The sequence below is a fragment of the Nannospalax galili genome, unplaced genomic scaffold, assembly GCF_000622305.1.
Source record: "Nannospalax galili isolate Female #2095 unplaced genomic scaffold, S.galili_v1.0 scaffold85, whole genome shotgun sequence".
In the NCBI taxonomy this organism is placed as follows: Eukaryota; Metazoa; Chordata; class Mammalia; order Rodentia; family Spalacidae; genus Nannospalax; species Nannospalax galili.
The window spans coordinates 3,288,063-3,314,272 of record NW_008358866.1 but is presented as its reverse complement, the minus strand read 5'-3'; the positions used below and the strand labels follow the sequence as shown (position 1 = coordinate 3,314,272).

General features: G+C 40.9%; 1 protein-coding gene and 1 long non-coding RNA gene across 5 annotated transcripts in view; one reads left to right on the top strand and one right to left on the bottom strand.

Annotated features, from left to right (window-relative positions):
* Window positions 1–783: 783 nt before the first annotated feature.
* Window positions 784–12,780, bottom strand: LOC108490165. Its single transcript, XR_003847683.1, has 3 exons — window positions 12,679–12,780; window positions 6,185–6,287; window positions 784–1,078 (listed from the first exon to the last, which is right to left on the bottom strand). It is a non-coding gene; the product is annotated as an uncharacterized LOC108490165 (long non-coding RNA).
* An 85-nt stretch (window positions 12,781–12,865) lies between these two features.
* LOC103725176 (multidrug resistance protein 2) overlaps window positions 12,866–26,210 on the top strand; it is an 87,577-nt gene continuing 74,232 nt past the window's right edge. For 2 of the 4 annotated variants that reach the window (XM_029558321.1, XM_008822487.3), the window contains exons 1-4: window positions 12,866–13,038; window positions 13,598–13,665; window positions 19,887–19,935; window positions 21,318–21,480. In XM_029558321.1, coding sequence (XP_029414181.1) covers window positions 13,604–13,665; window positions 19,887–19,935; window positions 21,318–21,480 — 274 coding nt within the window. In that variant the 5' untranslated portion in view covers window positions 12,866–13,038; window positions 13,598–13,603. Of the gene's footprint in view, window positions 13,039–13,597; window positions 13,666–19,886; window positions 19,936–21,317; window positions 21,481–26,210 lie in introns of those variants that run through there. The other 2 variants (XM_029558322.1, XM_029558320.1) reach the window with 2 other exon arrangements.

Sequence of the window (26,210 nt, the reverse complement as noted above, 5' to 3'; positions counted from 1 at the left end):
CTAACCATTACCAACCCTAAAGTGCGATGAGTGCGCTGCAAAGCATATTCAATTTTTGTAAGTATAAAAAATCCCTTATCTTGATACCAAGGTCCAGAGATATTAACAGGATGCATAAGAAATACTGTCTGCCTCAGTACAATAAACTTTTCACTCTGTGGTGAAAAATGTACACAATTAGATAAACTGCAATTGCCACAAGTTATATTAAATTGATTCCCATTGAAGGAAATGTTAAAATTCCCAAACATTAAAACATATGGATTATTAACACAAGCAGTTACATTCCCTTTTAATGGGCATCCAGACACATGATTATTCTTTGTTTTTGAGCAATTAAATAATCCATGAGTACAATTATATCCCTTCCCATGTCCTTGAATTTTAGAAAACGCTGTAGCTAACTTCCAAAGATAGCTTTGCAAATACCAAGTACTAGGCCACCATAGTCCTGCAGCAAGTCCTTTATTCCAGTCATGCTCAGTTCCTCCTTGTGGACTCTCTTCAGTTCCTCCTTGCTGATTACCAGACCAGTCCAAAATATGTGTCTGTGCCAGAAATATTATATCTCAAAGGAACTGACCCTAGACACCTTCTCCAGAGTAAAGATGTATTACTCAAATTATATTGATGATCACATAATGAAAACTGTTGTGGCCTCTTCTCACCCAACTGTGGATCTCCTCGTGGCAGGACTAACTCTGCTGTTGTACAACATCCTGAAGAGCCTATTTTTTTTTTTTTATGTGAATCCACTTTTACACATCCTGGAGCAGTATTATTGTTAACAAAACAAATGGGAGTCCCCACACCTTTCCCTTCATATGTATAATTTACTTCTTTTTGTGATTTAAGATCCTTATTAGTGGGGTGATTTAGGAGAGCAGAATCATTTACTATCACAATGATTTCTGGACCCTCCCATACTGCTGGATGTAGAAATGGAGGATCAGGAACATATGCCCAATACTGCTCTGACTCGTCATCAATCACACCTTGGATCCTTGTCAGCCACAGACTCACCAAACTCAGCAAACCGCACCAGCCGTTCTGGCAACCAGCGTGCATTTTCAGCATCCTGTGGAAAAACAAAAACATGCCCTTGTCCCCAAATGAGTACTGGATCTGGCCCATTCCATTTTCCTGTGCAAGGATCTTTCCACTTAACCTTTGCATAATTTGTGGAAGTTGATGGATGCCACAATCTATCTGCCACAGAGTGACCCTGTACATCCAAATTCAAAAAATTTAAAATAAAGAGAGTGTGATTTAACAGATTTTGTGGTGAATGGATATACAACTCCCCCTTTTTTATTTTATCCAATCGTATTTTTAAAGTGCCATGAGCATGTTCAACAATACCTTGACCCTGTGGATTATAAAGAATACCTGTTTTATGCTGAATAGCAAATTGTACACAAAACTCTTGAAACTTATGAGAAGTATGCCCAGAACCATTGTCTGTTCTTAAAACTTTTGGTGTTCCAAGTACAGAGAAGCAACGCATGCAATGAGTGATAACATGTTTAGTGCCTTCACCAGTAAGAGCAGAAGAAAGTATAAATCCAGAGAATTGATATAGTAACATGAACATATTTCAACCGACCAAATTCAGGAATGTGGGTAACATCCATTTGCCATAATTGATTAGGAACAAGTCCACGAGGATTTACTCCCCAGTGTGGAAATTGAATTGTAACAGGACAGTGTGGACAATGGCGAACAATATCTCGAGCAGCTTCTCTAGATATACCAAATTGCAGCCTTAAACTATTGCTGTTCTGATGATGTTTAGCATGTGCTTGCTGAGCAAGCTCCACTTTAGAGAAAGCCACAATTTTTGTGTTAAGATCGGCCAAATCATTCCCTTGAGCAAGAGGTCCAGGCAAGCCAGAATGTGCTTGAATATGGTCAATAAAGAATTTCTTTTTTCTAGTAATAATAAAAGATTGAATTTGTGAGAACAATTCATGCACTATGCTATTAGAAGTTTTTATGACAGGAACGGTTTCTAAAAGACGTAAAGCAGAAAATACATAGAAACTATCAGTATAAAGATTAAACTCTTGATGTGGGAATTTTTGAAACACTAAATCAATAGCTTGAAGTTCAGCAATTTGTGATGAAGAATGTGGTGTACTCACAACAACACTTCCACCATTGATAACATAGGAGGCTTTCCCATTGGAAGAACCATCCATAAAGACTAACAAAGCATCTGGTAGGGGAACAGAACTTGTAACTTTAGGAAATATAATTTCTGTATTCTGAAAAAACTGTAGAAGTTTATGTTTTGGGTCATGATTATCAACTTGTCCTGAATAATTTGCTAGAGCAATTCCCCAAGTGTCAGAAGTTTGAAACAACCAGTCAACTTGCAATTTGCTAAAAGGAACTATAATTCTAGCAGGCTCTTTCCCAAAGTATTTATTAGACTCAGATCTAATGAGTTGTATTAATGTAGACACCGATTCATGATAAGGAAGCAGGACTTTGGCAGGGGACACAAGTAAATGAATCCATAATAATGGACCATCCTGCCATAATACTGCAATTGGAGTATGTTTTGTGGCAAAAATACAAGCCTCCCAAAGCTTTTCATAATTAATATAACACACTTGTTGTTGCGCGATAGCAGATTCTACCTTTTCCAATGCTTCACGCGCTTCTTTAGTAAGTTCCCTTGGTGAAGTAGGATCAGAATTTCCTATTAAAATTTGAAACAAGGGACGTAACTCATGAGTAGTAAGTTTTAAATAAAGATGTAACCAATTAATATCTCCCAATAATTTCTGAAAAGCATTAAGGGTTTTTAGATTATCCTTTCTGATTTGAATTTTTTGACGTTTAATTTCTTTAGGATAAAGAATGTGGCCTAAATAAGAATATGGAGAATGTCTTTGAATTTTCTCGGGGGCTATTTGTAGACCAGATTGCTGCAAAGCCTGCTTAATGCATATGAAGACTTGTAGAAGTAAGCTCTCATCTTGATGCGTGAGCAATATATCATCCATGTAATGGATGATGTAAACATGTTTAAAGGACTCACACACTTCCTGAATGGCCTGAGCCACAAATTTTTGACACAAAGTAGGACTGTTAGCCATACCTTGAGGCAAGACCACCCATTGATATCTTTTTAATGGTTCTTTAAAATTCACTGAAGGTACACTAAAAGCAAATCTTTTGCAGTCCTGTGGTGCCAAAGGAATAGTATAAAAGCAATCTTTTAAATCTAAGATAATTTTATAAGTATTATGAGGCACAGCTGAAGGTAAAGGTAAACCTGGTTGTAGAGCTCCCATAGATTCCATAGTTTCATTGACTTTTCTAAGATCTTGCAACAACCTTCATTTTCCTGATTTCTTTTTTATAACAAATATTGGAGAGTTCCATGGAGAATTAGAGGACACAATATGTCCTGCGCCGAGCTGTTCCTGCACTAACTGCTCAGCAGCAGCTATTTTTTTCTGCTGAGAGAGGCCACTGATTCACCCATACAGGTTCTTCACTTTTCCATACAATCAGATCTGCGTGAGGTGCAGGCTGCTCAGTGACCTCAGCTAAAAATACCCTAACCCAAGTCTATTATTTTTTATTACTGGTTGTAAAGGTGTACATAGCCCCTGGGATTTTTTCCCTAAACCTGAATAAGGAAGTAATCCTTGATTTAACAATTGCTGTCTAACTTGATTATTTGAACTGAAAATATAAACCCCCATTTTAGACATAACATCTCGACCCCAAAGATTCATAGGCAGTCCAAAGACAATATAAGGAATGAAAAAACCTTCATTTCCCTCATCATCTTGCCAATGAAGTTCATCACTACTTTGTTCTGGATTCATACTCTGCCCAGTACTTTGTAGATAAGTAATAGTAGCTTTTTTAGGCCATGATTTCGGCCACTGTTGTTCTGTTATTACAGGCACATCTGCACCTGTATCTAGTAAGCCTGTAAATCTTTTTCCTTTAATTGTTAAACTTAATTCGGGCCGAGTCTCTTGAATTGCTTGAACCCAATATGTATCAGAGGATCTGAAGCCTTGAGACGTCCTGATCTGTTTCTGGCTCTTTGTCTTAATGGGAAACAAAGGAAGCAATAATAACTGCACTAAATGCTGTCCTTGCTGTACTACTGAAATCTTTGAAGGAGAATATACCATAATTTTTATTTCTCCCTGAAAATCTGCATCAATAACTCCAGGAGAAACTAACAATCTTGTCATAGAGACACTACTTCTACCTAATATTAGACCCACTGACCCTGAAGGCAGAGGGCCAAAAATTCCTGTTGGCAAAGCTTGCATCCCCATTTCTGGTGTTAGTACTGCGTAGGTGGAGGAACTGAGGTCCAGTCCTGCGCTGCCTGGGGTTGCTTGGAAGAGTTCCAAAATGAATTGTTTCCCTTCTGGAATGCCCCATACATTGTCACGGGGCCTGAGGCTGGCCCCTCCTCTCATTTCCCGAAAGAGGATTGCCTTGCAGATCTCTTTTTGACTTACATTCATTAGTCCAGTGTCTGCCTCTTTTACACATAGGGCAGACCCCAGGACCTTTCTCCTTGTCAACTTTAGAGTTGCCTCAAGGGCAGTTTCTTTTTACGTGTCCTATTTGTCCACAATTAAAACACTTCCCTGCACCAGCTTTTCCTCCTTTGATTCCTTTTCATTGTTGAAACATAATATCTGTCATAGATTTTCCTTGCAAAGCAGCAGCTATAGCTACACCTTGTGTATAAGAAGACCCAATGTCAGAACAAATTCTAACATAATCAGACAAGTTCCTTTCTTTCTATAAGGCCTGAGAGCAGCTTGACACACCGAATTAGCATTCTCATAAGCCAGTTGTTTTACCAACAACCCTGCATCACTGTCTCCTATAAGTCTTCCTGTAACCTGCAGAAGTCTTGACACAAAATCCTGATATGGCTCATCGGGACCTTGTCTAATCTTAGATAAGTCTTCAGTCTGCCTTCCAGAAAAGGGCAACTTATACCAAGCTCTCTTAGCTGCAGCACTGGTTTGAGCATAGGCAGCTATATTAAAGTTTATTTGCTGTGCTGTTTCTTTATATTGTCCTTCACCTGCAAGCATATCAAAATCTACTGGGATATGCTGAGCCCTATTAATATCTGCAGTAGCCTGACATTGTTCTCCAAATTCTGACTTCCATAAAAGAAAATCTCCTCCTGTCAGGCAAGCTTTTGCCAATTGTTTCCAATCATTAGGAGTCAAGGCATCAGTAGATAGAGACTCCAACATAGCCTGAGTGAAAGGTGCAGTAGGTCCATATTGTGCACAAGCAGTTTTTAATTCTTTTGTTTGAATGGAAAAGGAATATGTGTCCTAACTCTATTTCCCTGTCCATCATCCTGTTCCATAACTGGAAAAAGATTAAATCCTGATATATCATCTCCTTTTGCAGCCGCTTGTTGCACAACCTTTTGTAATGGTGATATTAAAGACAAAGGATGAGGTTCAGAAGAATGTTTCACCACTACAATCACAGGTTTATCTTCCACCTCAGGGGGATCTAGTCCTGCAACAACAGAAGGAGTGGGGAAGCCACAAAAAGGCAGCTTCTTTTGTATAATATTTACTTGATCTACTAATATATTTAACTTTCTCTGCATATGCTTCATCTGTCTTACCTCTGACTGCTCCTTTGCAAATGAAATTAGAGGATAGGAATTCTCTTGTAATTTTAATGCAGCCACTTCCCTAGTCACATCAAGTTCCTCATCATAGTTTTCTTGTGAATCATCAAATAAAAGCCTCAGGGCATCAGTCATCTCGGACTCCGGGGGAGCGGAGGGTTGCTTAGTTTCATTTTGGACGCACTTGTCAGACATTTTTTCTTTTTCTGATTGAGGATCTAGGGAATCCCAAATCAGGGTCCAGAGACTAAAGGTATCTATCGGAACTTTCTCTGGTCCCTCCTTATCATAATAATCCTGCAGTTCCTTTCCCAATTTTTGCCATACTTCTGTATCTAATGTACCCTGTTCAGGAAACCAAGGACAAACCTTTTCAACAAAATCCATAAAATTATTTAATTTTTGTAAGCTTACTTTAGCTCCTCTTACCTTAAGCATATTTTTAAGCATATGTACAAAGAGCAGACAACTATTTCCCTGACCCATACTTACTCCCTTGTATCACCACTGTGAGCAAAATCTTACCGAGCGCTCTCCGTTCCATGGCATCCTTCACTAAATCCCTGCTTTTCAGGGTCCCTGTTTGGGTGCCACCTGCCGGTGCCTGATGGCAATGATCGAACAGAACCTGAAACGGGAGTGAGGATTAAAGAATACAAGTCTCGGAAGGGCTGCAAATCTTTATTTGCCAGCCTCAAGTTTATTTCCAGTAGATCTTATATGCAGTTTTTGCTAGACATTACATCAGTCTCACAAGATTAGACCACCTTCTCAAGAGAGCCAAGAATCTGTCAGGTGATTACATTAATTTTAAACACACAATACCAGGAACAAGAAAACAAGAAAACAGGAGCACTTGAAATAAATAAAATGTTCTGAAATCAAAATGTTCTTTTCACCTCAATAACTTTTCCCCAGGGGTTGGGCTACTCAGTGAGAAGTCAGGCATATCAGTTTTTCTAAAGATCAGACCACACAGCGCTCTCCACAGGCATGCAGGCTAAAGGTTACAAAACAGCCATTTCCCCTATGCTTATAAGAGGGATGAAAGGTCTAAGGTGAGGTTCTCTATGAATCTGAATTGTGAAGATGATATTTACTTTTTCTCAGTTTGAAGAAAGCAGTAAGCAACAAAAATATCAAATATTAGGAATAAATTGTGAGTGTGCTATGAAAGAAATATAGAGGAACACATTTGTTTTTCCACAATGTCAAAATTTATTGAATAAGCACAGCAGTTTTATCAGCAACAATTTGCCAAGCAGTCCAATTTTTCTAGATATCAGACTAAGAAAAACACAGATTCTTTTATTCCAGTTTTAATTACTAATATTAACTCACAGAATGCACATTACACATTATAGTCAATATATTTATATCTACACACACACACACACATGCATATATGTAGGTTGCAAATGTCTACAAAAGCTACAAAAAGCTACAAAGAAGCCACAGTAGAGTTTAAGGAATTTCAAAGGCCTGAGAAACAGTAACTGGGGATGTAGAAGAATGTCTGAGGGAGTGAGAGAATGAGCCAGGCTAGAGGTCTGTTGGAGATGCTGCTGCTGCCGTAGCATGAGGCTGCAGGGTCAGAATTAGCTGCAGAAGCAGCTTGCAGGGGAGGCTGGTGAGGTGAAGGGCAGGACTGGTTCAAGTGAACAAATGAGTGGACAAATGGATGGCAGCTCCAGATGGATGAATGGGGTTGACAGACCTCAACTGCAGGGACTCAACTGAACTGAAGCCCCTGGGACAATTGTGAGTTCTCTGCCTGTTGGTCTTTTGACACACTGGATCATCAGATGACAGGTGAGTGGCTGTTACCATTGCTGTGTCAGGTGTCTTCCTTTTTATGGAGTCCAGGTGAGGGAGTCACACCCTTTCTTCAGTCTTGTGTGTGGGGCCTGGTTTTCCTCAGAAAATTTTAATACACCCATGTGTTCTTAAAGTCCCAATTTACTTTGGTAAGTTTTAGGGTGACACCTTTTTTCTTTCTTTTTTTTCTGAGACAGTCCCTCCCTGTAGCTTAGATGGCCTGAAACTTGCTATGTAGACCAGTCCAACCTCAATCTCACGTCCTCTTGCCACTGCCTCCTAAATGCTGGGATTAAAGGTATGAGCCACCATACCTGGCCTCCTTTCTACTTTTAGGAATAAGTCATTCATCATTCTGTACCTTGGAGGTCATGCCTGACACATGGTGTTGTTTGTGTCCAACCAGGTGCATAGCTGCTATTCATCCTGAAAAAGATGCTTGTAAAATGGAGTCTTCCCTGGGCAAGGCAAAGTCTGAAAAAGCCACCATTTTTACCCAGTAAGGTATAACTTAGGGAAGGGCACAACCTGAGCTCAACAAAAATATTTAAAAAGTAAAACTAAAATGAGGCAGAACAGAAAGAGGAAAGTCATAGTGACATGAGAAGGAAAGCCTGGGGGGTGGGGGTGGGGAATCAGCCCTTTATCCCAGCTGCCTCTTCTGCTGAGAAAGGCAGGAAACTTCAGATTCCACTGACAAAGCCCACATGGCCCACAGAAACAATGTGTTTTCCAAATGACCTGTTGTCAAGGAGAGTAAATAAACTGTGCTTACTTAAGGCCAAAATGATGTAAAACCTTGAGTTTCTACCTCTCTCCTGTCATTCCTAAACCTTAAAAGCACACATCATAAATCTACCTCAAACTATTGACAGCAGGAAATTCTTTACTCATTAACCTTGTTATAAGCTACATTCTTTGAGCAATAATTTAAAAAAAGGGGGGGGTGTTTAGCAATCTTTAAAAATGTCACTTGAGAGCCTCCAAAATTATATATATATGAAACCTAAATGTGACTCTCCCTTGAGAAGCCCATGCCCATATTGTTGAATGTGCTTTACTCTCTTGAAGTACCTTTACATTTGTTTTAATAAATCCACCTTTACTTCATATTGGCTCTCCCTGAAATTTTTTTCTTCACTGAAGCCACAAATCCCAGTTTTGTCTGAATGGAGATTTCTAACAGGAAGGGGAACTCTTTAGGCTACTGTGGAGTGGAGAGCTGTGTGTGTCCAGTCCCTACTGCTGGTGACATAAAGTAATACCCTAAAATGTTATGTTTAATAATCCTGATAAAGGAGCTAGCTCTCTGCAGATAGTAGTGGAAAACTTCAAGTTCTTTGCATATTGGCAGTGAGAACAGGAGCTGGAGTTAAAAGGAAGATTAAAGGCCAAACCACCAAAGCCTGGAACGCTGAGGAAGATGAATTAAAACAGATTGTACCAGGGCTGGAGAGATGGCTCAGCGGTTAAGAACACTAGTTGTTCTTGCAGAAGACCCAGGTTCAAATCCCAGCACCCACATGGCAGCTAACAACTGTCCATAACTCCAGTCCCAGGGGATCCGACAGCCTCTTCTGACCTCTGCAGGCATTGTACGACATGGGTGTACCTACCTAAATGCAGGCAATACACGCATACACATAAAATAAAAATAATAAAATTTAAAAACAAAACAAAACAAAAACGGATTGTACCTTTAATCCCAGCACTTGGGAGGTAGAGGCAGGCAGATCTCTGTGAGTTCAAGGCCAGCCTGGTCCTACATAGTGAGTTCCAGGCCAGCTAGGGCTACAGGGAGACCCTGTCTTAAAAGGACCAAAAAAAAAAAAAAAAAAAAAAAAAAAAAAAAACCAGATTGTAGCTGGATGTGACATAACCAAGCCACAGATAAGAGGGGGACCCAGCTTTCGGCTACTAATGACAGACAGCCTCTCCCCATTCGAAAGCCTTAGAAGAGCAGGTATAAGACCCTATTGTCCTTTCATGTTATTCTTGCTTCTAATGCAGCTAATTATAAAAGATTATATAAACAAAGCTTCTAAGAAAGCCTCTACCTATTTAAAAAAGAGACCCAGATAAATCTTGGGTAATGACCCGTTGGTCTCAAATAAACCTTATCTAGAGATATATTTCTTGATCTATTATGTATAATTTGTCAGTAGATTGCCTTCAGGGAGGGATGTGGGTGATGAGGGCCCAGCCCAAGACCCGCATCTGGGCACCACAAAAATGTGTGTTGTGTGACACAAGAGGCCTGGGTCATTCTGCGTCAGGAAGTGACCTGAGTTCCTGTTTGGCAGTGGAGGACCTTGGATCCAAGACAGGTGCTGCCCCACCCCATTCCTATAGAGACCAGGCTAGTTGTTCATGGTGTTCATGAGCTTAGATTGGGCTTTAGAATCCTTCTCAACACAGCGTTCCGTGGAGCCCAGCCAAATGATTGGAGTTGGCCCTTGGATCATCTTCAGCTTGCTTTTCCTGCCCTGCCAGGTTCATCTTTAGACCTGTGCTGTGCCCTGTACCCTGGAGAATGAACAGACAGCTGGGGAGAGGGGGAGGGGACTCCATCAGAGCTGCTCTCCATGGCCTTTCACAGTCTGGCAGGGTGTTTGCTTTTGGAGTGTTTCTGCCTGGTCCTACCTGTTTCATGGGTGAGCTACTGGGGTGGACGGTGGACAAGTGGCTCCTTCCTCCTCCCTGTCTCCCACTGTCCCTGTTCCTCTGTGTTGTGTCATGCTGACACTGAGATTTGGTGGGCACAGTTTCTTAAGAGCCCTGCCTGACAGAGGAGACTGGGTGCTCCCTTTAGACATGGGAGATGGGGTCTAGGCTGGCTGGGTTAAAATTGACAGCTAATTACAGCTGCATCTGCAGGTGCCCTGGTAAGGCTTAGATTATGCTTCCTGACTTTTCCTGGGTTTGGGGTGCCCCCTAGGAGAGGACTGTTGGCTGGCGCTGTTCAAAAGCCTTTACTCAGCCTGGGCCTGAGCAAGCTTGTCTGTCTGAACCCCGACTTCTCAGGGATGAACCATGAGAAAGGGCTTAATGCCTGTTTGCCATGAAGCAGGGACCTAGGACCTAATGTGTGCTAAGTGGCGAGTGGGATATTATGGGACCAGGAAGGCCTCACCCAGGCTTGCCAGACCTTTATGGTGACAGAGTCTGTTATAACAAGGCCTGGGGATGTAGCTCAGTTGGTAGAGTGATTCCCTGGGATGCATGAAGCCCTGGGTTCAATCCCCAGCACCACAGAAACTGGATGTGGTGGTGTACATCTGTAATCTCAGCACTCAGGAGGTAGAGGCAAGAGGATCAGAAGTTCAAGATCATCTTGAGCTACTTAGGGAGTTTGAGGCTTGTCTGGGCTCTATGCAACCCTATCTTAAAAAAAAAAAAAAAAAAAAGAGACCCAGATCATCTCACAGTGAGTTGACTAAAAAAGCTCCAGCTACTTCTTGGTATCTTTGAGAACAGGGTGCTCAGTGTAACTAACAGGGGCTTCAACCATCCCTAACCATGGAGGCAGTGAGTGAACAGTACGTGATCACCTCTGCATGGGTCAGGGAGACATGCCAAGAGTGTGCCATCCCCTAACTCCCCATTGGCGCAGCCAGAAATACATCTAGGGACTTAACCAATTTCATAGCAATCACCTCAGCCTTTGTCCAGTTTCAGCCATACCCTCTAAAAACTTGGACAAAGAAATTCAATAGCCTTTTCTTCTCTCAGAATCCATTCCTATTCTCAAGAGTTTCTCTCATTTTTCTTTCTTTTTTTTCTCATTTTTTCTTTACCTTCTCTTAATAAAGCTTGCCTTACTCCCACAAATGTCTGTGTCATGGAACACTCAGACAAGGAAGGAACTCTGTCTCAGGTTGACTTTAAAATTTTTTATTTACTTATTTATTCTTATTTTATGTGTATGAGTGTTTTGCCTGAATGCATTTAAGTGCACAAAGAGCTTGCAAACACATGGAGGGAGGCCAGAAGAGGGCATTGGATCCCCCTGGAACTGGAATCACAGAGGTGCTGGCCACCATGTGGGTGCTGGGAACTGAACCTGGGTCCTCTACAAGAACAGCCAGTGCTCTTAACCATTAAGCCATCTCTCCAACCCCCTTGGGTTTACTTTTGATGGCTGTTGCATTTCCAGCATCTTAAGCCAGAGTCAAACACAAATGGTCTGAGATAGGTCCCATCACACTCAAAAGCCTATAGCAACCCAAATAAAAAACTATAAGAATCTTGATATACCCAGTGGGGAAAATGGGCATTGATGGAATAGTTAAAAGCTTTAAATACAGCCTGGTGTGGTGGGACATTCCTTTAATCCCAGCACTCAGGAGGCAGAGGCAGGCAGATCTCTTTGTTTCAAAAAACAAAACAAAACAAAAAATCAATAAATCGAATGGATTTTTTTTTAACCAGGCTTTAATATGTATATAACTATTTTGCCCACATACATGTAAGTGTACCAGTGTGTTCAATGCCTGTGGAGATCAGAGGAGGGCATAGGATCACCTGGAACTGGAGTTACAGAGGGTTGCTGGCCACCATGTGGGTGCTGGGAACCAAACCAGGTCCTCCGAAAGAGCATCCAGTGCTTAACCACCGAGCCATCTCTCTACCCCCACCTTTAACAAAAAAATAATGCTGCCAGGAAGGGATATTTAAATACAGAACAAGCAAGGTTCTTGATTGCTTTTGGTGGGGGGGGGTTATTTGGCTTACACATCCCAATCTTTGAGGGAACTAAGGCAGGAACTGAAGCACATACCAGAGGAACACTGCTTACTGACTTGCTCCCCTGGCCTGTGCTCAGCCTGCATTCTTATATAGCCTAGGACCAACTGCCCAGGGTGGCACTGCCCAGGGTGTGCTAGGCCCTCCCATATCAATGAACAATTAGGACAATGCCCCATAGACATGACCACAGGCCAATCTGATGGAGGAAATGCCTCAATTGAGGTTCCCTCTTTCCAGGTGTGTCAAGTTGACAGCTGTAACTATCCAGCACAGAAGAGGTCCCACTTTTCTTCTTTGTAGGGGTTCTAGCTTTACCTTATATCAAGGGTTCATCGGAGTTTGATGCCTCAGTAGATAACTTTTTTAAGTACATTAGATTAGCTACGCCAGAGAAGGTTCCCTTTTACAAATGACTCACAAGGGAGCAAAGTGAGCTCTTCATGGAGACTTACCTGGACTTGCAAAGACGTGTGTATAAGTGTGTCACTGGCGATTCTGGAGTCCATCTGAAAATGTTGAGGAAGCAAGGACATGTCTCCTGTTTCGCAACCTCTCCACAATCCTACTCACTGGAGTAGGGAACAATCCCGCCCTTCAGGCTGATTGGCTGCGGAACCGCAGGGGCGGTGGCTGCGTGTCTGCTTTACTCTAAGTGGAAGAAGCCCTCTCCCCATCGAAGTAGCGGCTTTTGAAGCTTTGAGAGGCCGAGGCCGCTGCTTGCATCTTCCCGGCTTTCCGCTAAACTCCAAGCCTCTTCTTCCAAAATCCCCATCTTGGCGGACACTGCATAGGGGAGCCCGCCCGAGCCCGAGGTAGGGGCGCGTGGAGTGGGCAGTTCCCAGGAAGGGTCGGGTTCTCCAGTTTCTTGAGCGCGGTTCCCGTCCGTGGAAGAGGGCGTCTCGGAGAGTGTGGAGGACTCGGAAGTCCGTAGGGGACCAAGTGGTTCCAGCCCAGTCGCTGGAGGAGCCCCGGGAGCATCCTGAAGCGGCATTTTCCGCGCCAGCCACGCGGTGTGGATCCTGCTGCCCGGCCACGCGCAGGATCCACATCCTGCTGCCCAGCGGCGCGCAGCTCTAGCCGGGCGGCTCTGGCCAGGGGCGGTAGAGGAGCACCGGGCGGTGGAGGAGCATTGGGCGGAAGGGATCCCGCAGGGCGGCGGTGGTGGAGCGGGGTTCACGTGGGTGGTGGGGACGCTGGGCGCCCACAGGGAAGCCCTTAGGTGCGTTACCTCCCGGCCCTGCCGGGAGCAGCGGGCGGGCACTCCTCACCCCTGAGCTCCAAGAAGGGAGTAGCCGGCAGCCTCCTCCCTCTGAACTTCCACCATAGCCTCCCGACCTTGTATTTGGCTAATGAACTGTGGTTTCTTCCCAGGTCGAGATGGAGCTTGAAGAGGACCGCAGTGGAAGAGCAGGGAAGAACTCGAAGATGGGCAAAAAAAGGTAGCAGACTGTTCCACTTTCGAATTTTACAGGGTCTCAGGCAATTTGTAGCCTCCAGCGCTGCAGCAAAAGGCGAGTGGTTGCTATTTCAGTCAAGGAATTCAAACAAGCCTTTGGAAGCACTTCTCTGCTTGTAGCAGAAGTTCTTTGGCTGTGTGAGGCACAGCTGTAGGCCCGGCCATTGCTCACATCCATTTTGTTTTATTACCTCTACTTTAGGAACAATAGAGGTCCTTTACCCACCTGAGCTATATGCTGTTTGGGGTCTTTGCTGTGGTCCATTATCTTCTGATAACCTTATAAATATTGTGGCGTGACAGCCCAGACCAGAGGTCAAAACTACATCTAAGTTGTATTTGTTTGCCTATCTACATTAGGAAACTAAAATTATAATTGCAAAGACAAAATAGTTACTTTGAGTACATTTTGATTACAGTCCTCTCTGTGACAAGAAATTCAAATCTTAACTCATTTGGTTCACTGTAGAAAATTGTAATAGTGAATATATTAATATAATTAGGAGCCAAGTGTTTCAGTGTAAGGAGGGAATATACAAAGTTTTCTTGGTGCTTTCCAGCCTAATGCCATGTAGAAAAATAAGTAATTTCATCCAGATCCAGGGCAGAAAATACAAAGTGAACCTGGAGTATCTTGTAGTACTAGAAAATGAGGAGGCAGAGTTTAATGGACTGTTCAAAGAACACAGGGGCAGTGGAGATGGCTCAATAGTTAAAGGCACCTGCCTCTAAGCCTGAACATTTCCTGGACTGACATGGTGGAAGGAAAGAATTGACTTCCACAAGTTGTCCTCTAACTTCCCCAGGTGTATCTTGGCATATGAGCACCCCCTGCATGGCACCCCACACAGTAAATAAAAAGTAATTTTTTAAATGAAACAAAACAAAACAGGACCAGGTTAGAAGGGTTTCCACTGGCCAAGCCTGAGAAAGTTGGGACTTCAAAGAAAATAATAACAATAATGATTTTGAGATGCTGGATACAATACCCTTAATGACTCAGTACTCTGAGAGGAGGGACACAGTGTGTGAGGGGTAAAGAATAACAATGGAAAGTCTACAGAAAAATGCAGCTCTCGCCCTGGAACCTGCACTATTATATACAGTTGAGACAAGGATTGTCAATGGATCCCAAACACTGTTGAAACAAACAGAAAAAAAAGTTGTATCTAATACTTATTTTCCCTATTTCTATTAATGGGAAGAGGAAAAATGTGCTTTCTGGGGGAGTTTGCTTTTGCCACCTTCACGAAGTGATCAAACTTAGCACCACTACTGATGGCATAGACTGAAGTTACTTGTCATGATGATGATACAGGGTAAAACGGGGTTCCTCTTAGGGTTCGTAGTCTCATTAATAAAAGAATTTAAGAATGGACCCAAGTGGAAGCTTTAGGGCAATTTTTTTAGAGTTTAAAAGAAAAATCATCAGGGCAGACAAGCTGTAAATCTCAGCAGCTGCCCAGAGGAGTATGGAGGAGAGAAGGAAAAAGTCATGCCCCATGACAGTTTAAGCTGTGATGGAAGTCAGACACGTAGACTGTGATGGAGGCAACCACATTGCAGGGAGGAGAGCTTTAGACAAAGAGTAAGAAAGCCAAAAATATTGGGACAGCCCAAAAAGTTAGGGGAAGCATGCTTAGAAAAGAGGTAAAAGAAAAGGAAAGGCTCTTCTGAAGAAGCCAGCAGACCTACAAAGGGACATGTTTGTGTCCCCATAAGTAAATGCCTTCTGGGCAGGGATTCCAGGCAGGACATTTCACCATCTCATTAAAGCATTCGTTACTGTGCCTATCCCTCCAGCATGGCTTAAGGTGAACTTGCCTTTCTAGGGGTGGTCCTGTGTCCAGGTGATTGACATGGGCCCAAATGGAATGTTGAGTCTTCAGGCCAGAGATTTTGTTCTTTAGACCAGTTTTCTTTTAAGGGGCCTTTATTGTTACTGTAACAGTAATGTGGTTGGTACTTGAAGAAATAGTGTGTTTGCAAAATCAACCTAGTCAGGCTTCTAGAAGACTGGTGCTAGTGAAGAGAAATGTAATGTGAGCCATACTTGTAATTTAAAATTTCTTAGTGTCAACATTAAAAAGTAAAAGGAAGCAAATGAGATTAAGTTTGAAAAGGTAATGGAGTACTAGTTCCCAGGTATAGTAATTTTTGCATGCAATCAAAATTGTTAATTAGCTAGCTGACATTCTCTTTCACTCTAAGTTCTCCACCTAGGTGTATATTTTATATTACCATACATGCCCCAACTGTGCCCAGTTTGAGACAGATATGTCCAAAATGTGGGACATTTTAGAAGATAACTGCTTAATATAGTAACTTTAAGAACCATATTAACACACACACACACACATTTTTTAAACTTCATTTTATTTTGAGATAGGGTCATGTGGTATAGCAAGGTGCGTTGAATAAGGTGGAGTTTATCCAGGCACTCACTGTAGCTGACCTCCAACTTGTAGATCTTTCCACCAAAAGGTTTTATAATTCCAAGTTAAAATTTGTATGGTTTTTTCTTTTTGGGATTTTTTTTTGTTTTTTGTTTCTTTCTTTTTTTGATGCAGGGTCTCACTCTGTAGCCCAGGCTGGCCTCAAACTGAGAGCAGTTCTCCTGCCTCAGCCTCTCAAGTGCTGAGTTTATAGCCATGACCTCTATACTCTGCTTAAAATGTAGTTTTTTAAAAAATCATTTATTTATTATTTTTATTTTATGTGTATGTGTGTATTGCCTGCATGTAGGTAAGTGCACCCATGCTGTGCAATGCCCATGGAGCACAGAAGAGGATGTTGGATCCCCTGGAACTGGAGTTACAGACAGTTGACAATTTTCTTTACCATTTCCCTCAGCATATCCACAGTACTTTTACTCAGTATACTTAAGTGCTGGGTGTGGTGGTGTATACGTGTAATCCCAAACTATTTGGTAGGCAGAGGCAGGAAGATCACAAGTTCAAGACTTTCCAGGGCTACTGAGCAAGTTTAAGACCAGCCTGAGTAACTTAGTGAGACCCTGTGTCAGACTAAAAAGTAAAGGAGGGCTAGAGAGCTAACTCATTGGTAGAGCACTTGCCCAAAATAAATAAGGCCCTAGGTTCAATGTCTAGTACTGAAGGGGAAAAAAATGGGTATTATCTACAGTATCTATCCATCTATCTATCTATCTATCTATCTATCTATCTATCTATCTATCTATCTATCTATCCATCCATCCATCCATCCATCCATCCATCCATCCATCCATCCATCTAATGTTTTCCTCACAAAAACGTTTGATTAGCAACTTGCCTTTATATACATTGTGTTCAGTTTATGATTTTGAATAATCTAATAGAAATAAGAGTTGGTGTGAAAGTTCTCCCCCTCACTACCCCCGATTAAACCTAGGGTCTCATGCATGCCAGGCAAATGCTGTACTACTGAGCTGTATCCCAGCAGAAAGTATTTTCATACAATACAGCTTGCTGATCTGACGGCAGACTAAATTCTTAGTTTTGTTCTAGCAGAAGGACTTACAGGTTAAATAACTCTTCCCGTATGTTTTTCATCACTGAAGGGGCAAAATTGTTCCTTCCTCAGAGTTGTTTGTGAATTATGTGTTATTTAGCTAGTACCTGGAAAGTCACATCTTCTTCCAAGTAGCATCAGTGTAGAGAATGAAAAAGTAAACACACAGTGCAGAGCTGAGATGGTTTATAGCTATCTCTCCTCCCATCCTGGTTCCAGGGATGCTGAAGTCCTGCTTTAGAGGCATTGGCATGGGACTGATCGTAAGATTCTGTACTTGCTTCTCTGCTGTACCACTCCAAACTGGATTTTTTTTTCTTTAAAACTGTCTTCTGACTTGTTTAGTGTAAAGAAAATAAATATTACTTTTAAACTAAAAAATCTGTACAAAAATAATGCTCTTTTCTAAAATAGTCTTTTATATGTACAAAGAACAATGCTGGTTTGTTCTGTTTAGTTTGCCTTCCTATCCATGATAGCAGTGCCTGAGGTAAATGTGGGTAATGGGTTAGAATCATTTGACTTGAACCTCAGAATAATAGTTGTCATTGTTATGTGTAAGGACAGCTTTTTGACAGTTTATAGAGCATCTTATTTTAGTCATGGAAATTTTTGATTGCATTTGTTCCTATTATAGCTCACTTAGGACCTCAGACATCCTTTTAGAATTACATTTGCTCACATAGTAATTTAATTACTTTTTAAGCTAAGGTATTTGTGTCCAACATTTGATCACTAGTCTCCCATTAATAAAGAGAATGATTAAGAATAGTATTTAGGGGGCTGGATATATATCTCAGTGATAGAGTGTCAAAAAAAAAAAAGAATAGGTAGCAATTGCATTAGTTATTTTTCTATTGCTCTGATAAAATACCATGACCAAAAACAACTCATAAGAAAGAAAAGATTTATTTTGACTTAGAGTTCCATGGGGAGAGTCCATAATGGACAGGGAGGCATGGTAGCAGGCAGCCAGAGCAGGGAGCTAAGGGATCACATCCCTATCCATATACAGGAAGCAGAGATCATGAACTGGAAGTAGGGTGAGGCTATAAACTCTCAAAGCCTGTCCCTAGTGTTACAGTTCCTTCAACAAGACTTCATGTTCTAAAAGTTCCATAACCTCCCCAAACAGCACCACCACCTAGAGTCCAAGTCTTCAAATATGTGAGTCTGTGGGAGACATTTCTCATTCAAACCACCACAGTAATTAAACTATCTAAAGATAGAATTACCAAGATGATAACTGGGGAGATTAATTCTGGAGAGCATGAGTGGTCATCTCTTTTCTTTTCTTTTCTTTTTTTTTTTTTTTTTTTTTTTTTTTTTTTTTTTTTTTTTTTTTTTTTTTTTTTAGGTAGGGTCTCACTGTGTGCTCCAGGCAGACTTTCTTTTAACTTGCAATCTACCTGCCTCAGCCACATAACCTGGGTTTGCAGTGCCCAGACGTGACAATCTAAGTAGAATAAAAAAGAAACTCAAAAAAGGGAGGGATAAAAAACCACCAGAAAACTCTATTTATTATGTATTGTTTTACTTGTAAAAGATGTGTAGATATTCGTATTTATTATTTATCATAAAATAATTAGGAAACGTAGTGCATAAGAAAATATTCTTATAGAACCCCAAGTACCTAGGCTAGGGAGGTGGGTCAGTGAGTAAAGTACTTGCTTCATAAACATGAGAACTTGGGTTCAAGTCCCCAGAACCCATGTAAAGCTGTATGCAATAGTGCACATCTGTAATCTACTCCCTATGGTGAGACAGGAGGTAGACCCAGGAGAATCACTGAAACTGATGGGCTAGCTGTTCTGGCAAATATAGTGAGAACAAGGGACTGCCTCAAAAAAGGCAGAAGACAAGAAAGAACATCCAAAGTTGTCTACTGACCACCACACACACACACCATGGCATGCTCGAGTCCTCTTCTCCCATCCCCGACTCGTGCAAACACGCATATTTACACATATATACACACACATAAAGAATTAAAAAAGGAAATCCCAGTACCCAGTGGTAATTGCATGTCTGAATACCCAAAATATATGTAAACATTTAAACTTCATAAATGATATACTGTTTATCTGATTTTTTAAAAGATTTTAAAAATTGTATATGTACAGTGGCTGGAGCGATGGCTCAGCAGATAAGAACACTGACTGTTCTTGCAGAAGACTTGGGTTCGAATCCCAGCATCCACATGGCAGCTAACATCTACCCATAACTCCAGTTCCAGGGGATCTGACAGTCTCTTCTGTCCTCCACAGGCATTGCATGACACAGGTGTACTTACCTACATGCAGGCAATACATGCATGCACATAAAATAAAAATAATAAAACATAAAAAAATTTATATGTACCAGTATTTTGTCTGTATACATTTATGTATTACTGCTTGTGTCCATGGTGCTCAGGGAGGCCAGAAGAGAATGTCAGATCCCCTGGAACTGGAGTTACAGATGACTGTTAGCTGCCATGTGGGTGCTGGGAATCGAACCTGTCCTTTGGAAGAGCAGCAAATACTGTTAACCACTGAGCAATCTTGCCAGCCCCTATGTATCTGTTTTTAGTGAAAAATTTATAGGCATGCTTGTCCTAATTGTCATTAAATGTAAATTTTATAACAATCTGGTAATTTAACATTTTTAGAGAATTTTTAAAACTTTTTGTAATTCCTTTGTTGTGTTTTTCAGTAAGAAGGAGAAGAATGAAAAGAAACCAATTGTTGGTGTACTTGGAATGGTGAGTTTTGGATTTATTCACTCTTTAAAATACATTCCTCCCTAAAAAGGAGGTAGTTCATGTGGTATAAAGCTTTCTTAGAAATTATAGAAATGTGGAGAGAAATTGATTTGGTTTAGCTTATGTTCAGAGGAATGCTGCTCATAAGTTGCCATGTACACTGAGCCTCAGCAGCCCCCCTTCCTGGCTTAGATTTCAGTATTCTCTGAATTGGTTATGTTGCCAGTGATCCTTTACCTGTAGACATTTTCCCTCTTGATGATCATTGCCAGCAAGGTAGAGGAAACCAGCTATATTGCATTCTATATTTGTGCTGTGGTTTGACATAACATCTTGCTGTGTGTGTAGACCAGACTGGCCTCAAACTCCCAATCCTCCTACCTCTTGCCTCCAAAGTATGGGGATTACCACTGTGTGCCACCATGCCTAATACCATGCTGGTTTTTTTTTTTTTGTTTGTTTGGTTGGTTTGGTTTGGTTTATTTTTTTGTTTTTTGAAACAGGGTTTCCCTATAGCCCCAGCTGGCCTGAAACTTCCTATGTAGACCAGGCTGGCCTTGATCTCACAGAGATCCATCTGTCTCTGCCTCCCAAGCGCTGGGACTAAAGGCATGTGCCATCACGCCTGACTCAAAGTAATGTTTTTCAAGGCTCTGAAATTCTGGCAGGCTTGAGATCAAAGTCCTGTGTACTCCTATTAATAAAGGAAGCAATGGATTATTTATACTTAGACTTAGCAGTCAGGTGAGTCTTCTCTCCTTAGCTAAACCTCTCTGGAAACACCCTCACAGGTACATGCAGAGGTATTTTTCCTAGGTGATTATAATTCTGGTCACGTTAATGATTAAGAGCAGCCATCAGACGATGAGAAGCGATTTATATTCTTACAAACCAGAACAGTAGATACTATTTTTCCAATAGCATCTGTATTAAAGACTAAAAATTTTCATCAGATATCATAGAAGAACAGAAGATAGATTGAATTTAATTCAAAGAATTAGTACACTGGGGCTAGAGAGATGGCTCAGTGATTAAGAGCGCTTGCTACTCTTGAAGAGGTCTGGAGTTCAGTTCCCAGCACCCACATTAGGTAGCTAACTGCCACCAGTAACTCCAGCTCTAGGAGTTTTTCTTACGTTTTCTGGCTCCATGGACGCTGCATGAATGTGCATATACACACACGCATATACATACATACACATAAATAAATATTTTTAATCCTTAAAAAATAATTAGTACAGGCACTAGCAAAGTTATTGCAAAAGTTCAGTAAAGGTGGAGGGTAGCTTGGTCTAGGATGGTAGCAGTCATGGTCTGAAATATGTTTGGTTGGGGATCTATTTTGAAACTGCTAATGGTGCCCATTTCTATATTCTTTCTAGTTTCGCTATGCAGATTGGCTTGATAAGCTGTACATGGTGTTGGGAACCCTAGCTGCCATTATCCATGGAACTGCACTTCCCCTCTTAATGCTCGTGTTTGGAAGCATGACCGATAGCTTTACAAAAGCAGAAAATAATATTCCACCAAACATTACTAATCAAAGTAAGTTTTGTTTGTGGTACTGATTTTATTGGAGATTTGCAAAAAGCATTTACTAGAAGAGCCATGTGTGGGGCCTTTAATAAATATGCATTATTGTGGTTAGTGTTGTAAAAGGTGGAGTGTCAGAGCTCTAGCGCATGTTTTTAATTAGTTTTAAAGACATTTATGAGCATTAGAACACCCAGGGGAAGTACTGGCAGAGCTGTGTAGACAGAGAGCTCTATGAAGTCAGAATTGGCCTTGAAAGCTTCAGGAGGAAATACAGGCATCATATCAGGACCCTAAATTGTGGAAGAGTTATGAAGGTACATAACAGATTGGCTATGAATGTAAGAGAGGAGTCCAGGATGATTTTAAGCTTTTAGTCTGAGGAACTGGAAGAATCTAGTTACTCTCAACTGTGATGAGAAAGATGGAGAGAAAGTAAGTCTAGGCAGTAAATATCAAGTTTGGATGCTGTCATGGATTGGGCTATCTGGAAGCAGATCCAAGAGTGGAGAAACAAAGACTAAGAAAAATTGTTAGAGAGACAGACAGACAGGCAGGCAGATAGATACACACGTACACACAGAATGATTTAAGATGAGAGAAATAATGCTTTTGTTATTATGGAAAGAGTAAAAAGATGTCAAGAGATTCCTGAGAAAGGACAGGATCAGATTTTCAGGAGGAGATAAATGTTTGTTCAAAGGTTGGAGCAGGGTCAGTTCACCTATAGTTACAGACAGGAACAGAGTGTTGAGTGTCATCTCCAAGAGTGGGTAGATGAGGTGAAAATCTGTGGAACTTTTCTGCTCATCATGGTAGATCCTTTAATCTGTCAGAACATGTTCTAAGACCCCTGCCCCCAATGAAGCCTGAAACCATAAGTAGTACTGAACCCTGTATATGTGATGTTTTTCTTTTTATCTTTTCCTTTTTTCTCATGGTCTTTTTGAGACAGGTCTCCCTGTAGCCCCAGCTGGCCTGGAACTTGCTATGTAGACCAGGCTGGTCTCAATTTCACAGAGATCCATGTGTCTCTGCCTCTTGAGTTTTGGGATTAAAAGCAAGCTCCACACATCCAGCATGTGATGTTTTTCTTATACATGCATGCCTGTGAGTTTCATCTATAAATTAAGCACAGTAAGAGAATCATGACAATAATTAATAATAAAACAACAAATGCAGCAGTGTAATGCGCTGAAAGTTATTTCAATGTTCATTCATATTCTCTGTGTCTTTGTCTCTCTCTCTCTCTCTCTCTCTCACACACACACACACACGCACACACTCACACACTCATATCTTACTGTGTTCTCCTCATCCTCCTAATGATATGAAATGATACAAGTTCATGGCTGACTCCAGGAAACTGAAAATGAAACTGCAGAAAGTGTAACTTTGGATAAGTGAGGGACTATTATTTAATTTTCTCAAAGAGGTTGGAAGCAAGAAATTTGGCAGATAGGGAAAGGAGATGTAAAACAGCATCCTGGGCCTGTAGAATCTAATTTGTGCCTCCAAATGTCCTTCAGTGTGGGTCCATCCACTGGAGCCTGGTTAACCTACCAAGAGTCCCATGCTTGAAGGAGACTGCCTCGGCCCCTCCCACCAGCTGTCTGTTACCACAATTTCCTTAGGTGGGATTGGAACTTCTTACCCATTTCCTTTTGTCTATGCTGGGATTTTTTTCTGGTTTGAGTCTATAGACCTTCTTATATGTATAATAGAGAACATTAAATTGGTCAGGGGGCAATAAGGGGGGTTGTGGCTAGGGGAGGGGATCTAAATGCCATCAAATGATATTATATGAAAATCAAAAAATTCAATTAAAAATCAGTTTATTTTGCCCCCCCCAAACAAACAAACAAACAAACCAGCACTGTGGGAAAATGAATGAGCTATTGAAATGCTTTCTCTGTGACATATTCTTGACCATGGAGAAGCAGGTTGGTACCTCTGAACTTCAATTTTCAGGTTACCTCTGGTCACATAGGAATTGAGTTAAACTCCTAAAAGACTTAACGACTCAGTTTGCATTCAGTTAGTTAACAATGCCTATTTGAGAATACCCTTAAAAATATAGTGATACACTTAGCTTACATGGATTCTTCAACTTTGGATTTTTTAAAAAAATTGTTTGATGTTGGGGACTAACATCAAACTCAAGGCTTTGCACATCAACATTTGCACTTTTTTAAAAACATTATTAAAACTACATTTATGTATATGTGGGGTGTGTGTGTGTGTGTGCATGTGTGTATGGTTGGGTCTCTTCTTTCTAGGTCCCCAGGACTGAACTTAGGTCCTCTAGCTTGGCGGTAAATGCCTTTACCCACTGAGTCATCTTGCTGACTCCAACATTTGAACATTTTAAAAAATATGTTTTATTTATTATTTTTATTTTATGTGTATGAATGTATTGCCTGCATGTATGTGAGTGCACCTGTGTCGTGCAATTCCGAGGAGGTCAGAAGAGGGCTTTCAGATTCCCCTGGAACTGGAGTTAAGGATGGTTCGTAGCTGCCATGTGGGTGCTGGGAATTGAACCCGGGTCCTCTGCAAGAGCAGTCAGTGCTCTTAACCGCTGAGCTATCTCTCCAGCCCCCCAACATTTGAACTTTTAAGTATGTGATAAATGCTATGAATCCTTTCCCCAGAAATATTTACACAAATATTCAAATCAATTTGAAGTATATTAGAACCTTTGGTACATTGCTCATAGGTCCTGGGAATCACTTCTTTCTATTCTTGAGGAATACATTATTTATCCTGATTTAGAACTACATCAGTTTGGTGAATGCAGATAATCAGTTGGAGTATAAATATTTATAGTATTTTTGAGTTACATAAATTTCTTTTTAGAATTCTAAAAGCTAATAGGAAAATAATGGGCCTTTGTTATGGCATTCTCAAATATTATGTATATGAGATATACTTTGAGCTATTACTATGAGATATTATATATATGATATTATACTTTGTTCTAATTCATTCTCCTTCCCTACTGCTCTCCTTTCCCCTCATCTCCCCACCCTCCACCTGGTTTCCATCCTCTCCCCAAGTAGTCCTCCTCTGTTTTCATGCCATGTGAATTCATTACCGTCATCTCCTCTCCCCAGTCTTTTAATCCTTTAAGATCTTGTCCTTCTTTCTCATGTTCCCCTTTCTAGTTTCATGATATATACCACACACACACACACACACACACACACACACAGAGTTTCTGAATATGAAAGAAAGCATGCAATATTCACCCTGAATCTGGCATATTTCATGTAACACAATGAGTTCCATTTCTATCCATTTTTCTGTAAATGTCATGATTTAATTTTTCTTTGAGCTCTGTGAAATTCTTACATATGTATTACTTTCCTTGGTGACATTGAAAGGAATCTGACAAAATATGTTCTACTTACCACATTTTAACTAGTTTCTTTTATAATTTAATATGTTATATAATATAATAAAACTACTTTCTTCACAAAAAAGATGTTTTCAGTGCTTGCTGAATTCATTGATTCCTGTACTTTGAATATTTGTCAACATGTGGAGTTATCCTGTGGCCTTCTTGACAGTGGACTAATTCTCTGGTAGCTCTATTCCCTGGTAGCTCAGCAGGCATAATGTATATCTATTAGGCTCATTTTGTCTACTCAGCTACTTATAAAGTCTAAACACAAACATTGCTCTAACAATGTGAGATGTGCTAATGAACCGTGCCGTGCTTCTGGGCATAATATGCAGAGGAGCAGCTGCTCAACTTGCCCATCTCTTAATAAGAAAATTACAGATTATTAAGCATCTGTTGATGTTTGACTTAGCCTGGGAATTGGAAACCATTACATTGCTGCCTGAGATGGACAGAACTGAATTCTACACCACAGTATAAACTAAGCTTGTTTTATGTCAGTATTTTTTAACTGAATTGAGGAGTCAATGAGATAGCTTAGCAAGTAAAGGCACTTGCTGTCTAATTATGCAAGCCTGGCAACCTGAGTTTAATCCCTGGAACCCAAGTAAAGGTGGAAGGGGAGAACAGATCCCATAAAGTTATTCTATGACCTCTATACACACACTATCATGGCACCCCCCCTATACACACACACAGAGTAATAATGAATAAAACATGAATTAAGTTTGCATATATCATTTACCTATCACCAAGACATTATCTGCTTTTTGCTCTTAAAAGGAAACAAGCTTAAACTTTAGGTGGCAATCCTGACCTTTACAGTTTTGCCTAGACCACATAAAGACATGAGAGGATAGACAGTTCTGTGGTCTAAGTGTTTCAGCTTTCTAAAATATGCAAGTTGATAATCAACCCTGGTGTGGTTGTATTTGGAAGTGGTGCCACTTAGTTAAAGGTAATTGGTCCATGAGGATTGTCATTAGAGCCCTCCTAAAGAAGACTCTAGAGAGCTAACTGGTCATTTCTACCATATGTGAGCACAGACAAGGTGCTATCAATGAGCCACAAAGAAGGCCCTCACCATACATTGAATATGCCTTGCTCTTGGTCTTTCCAGTCTCCATAACTGTGAGAAATGCATTTCTGTTGTTTATAAACTCTCCAGACTATAGTGTTGCCCTCACCTTCCTTCTTTCTTTTTTTTTCTTTTTTTTTTTTAACTTTTATAAAAACTTTATTGAGGGTGTTTTGATCAAATCCATGCCCACTCCCGCCCCCCAACATCCCCCCCTCTGAAGAGGTAACCCTAAAATCTTTTACAAATACTTTTGAC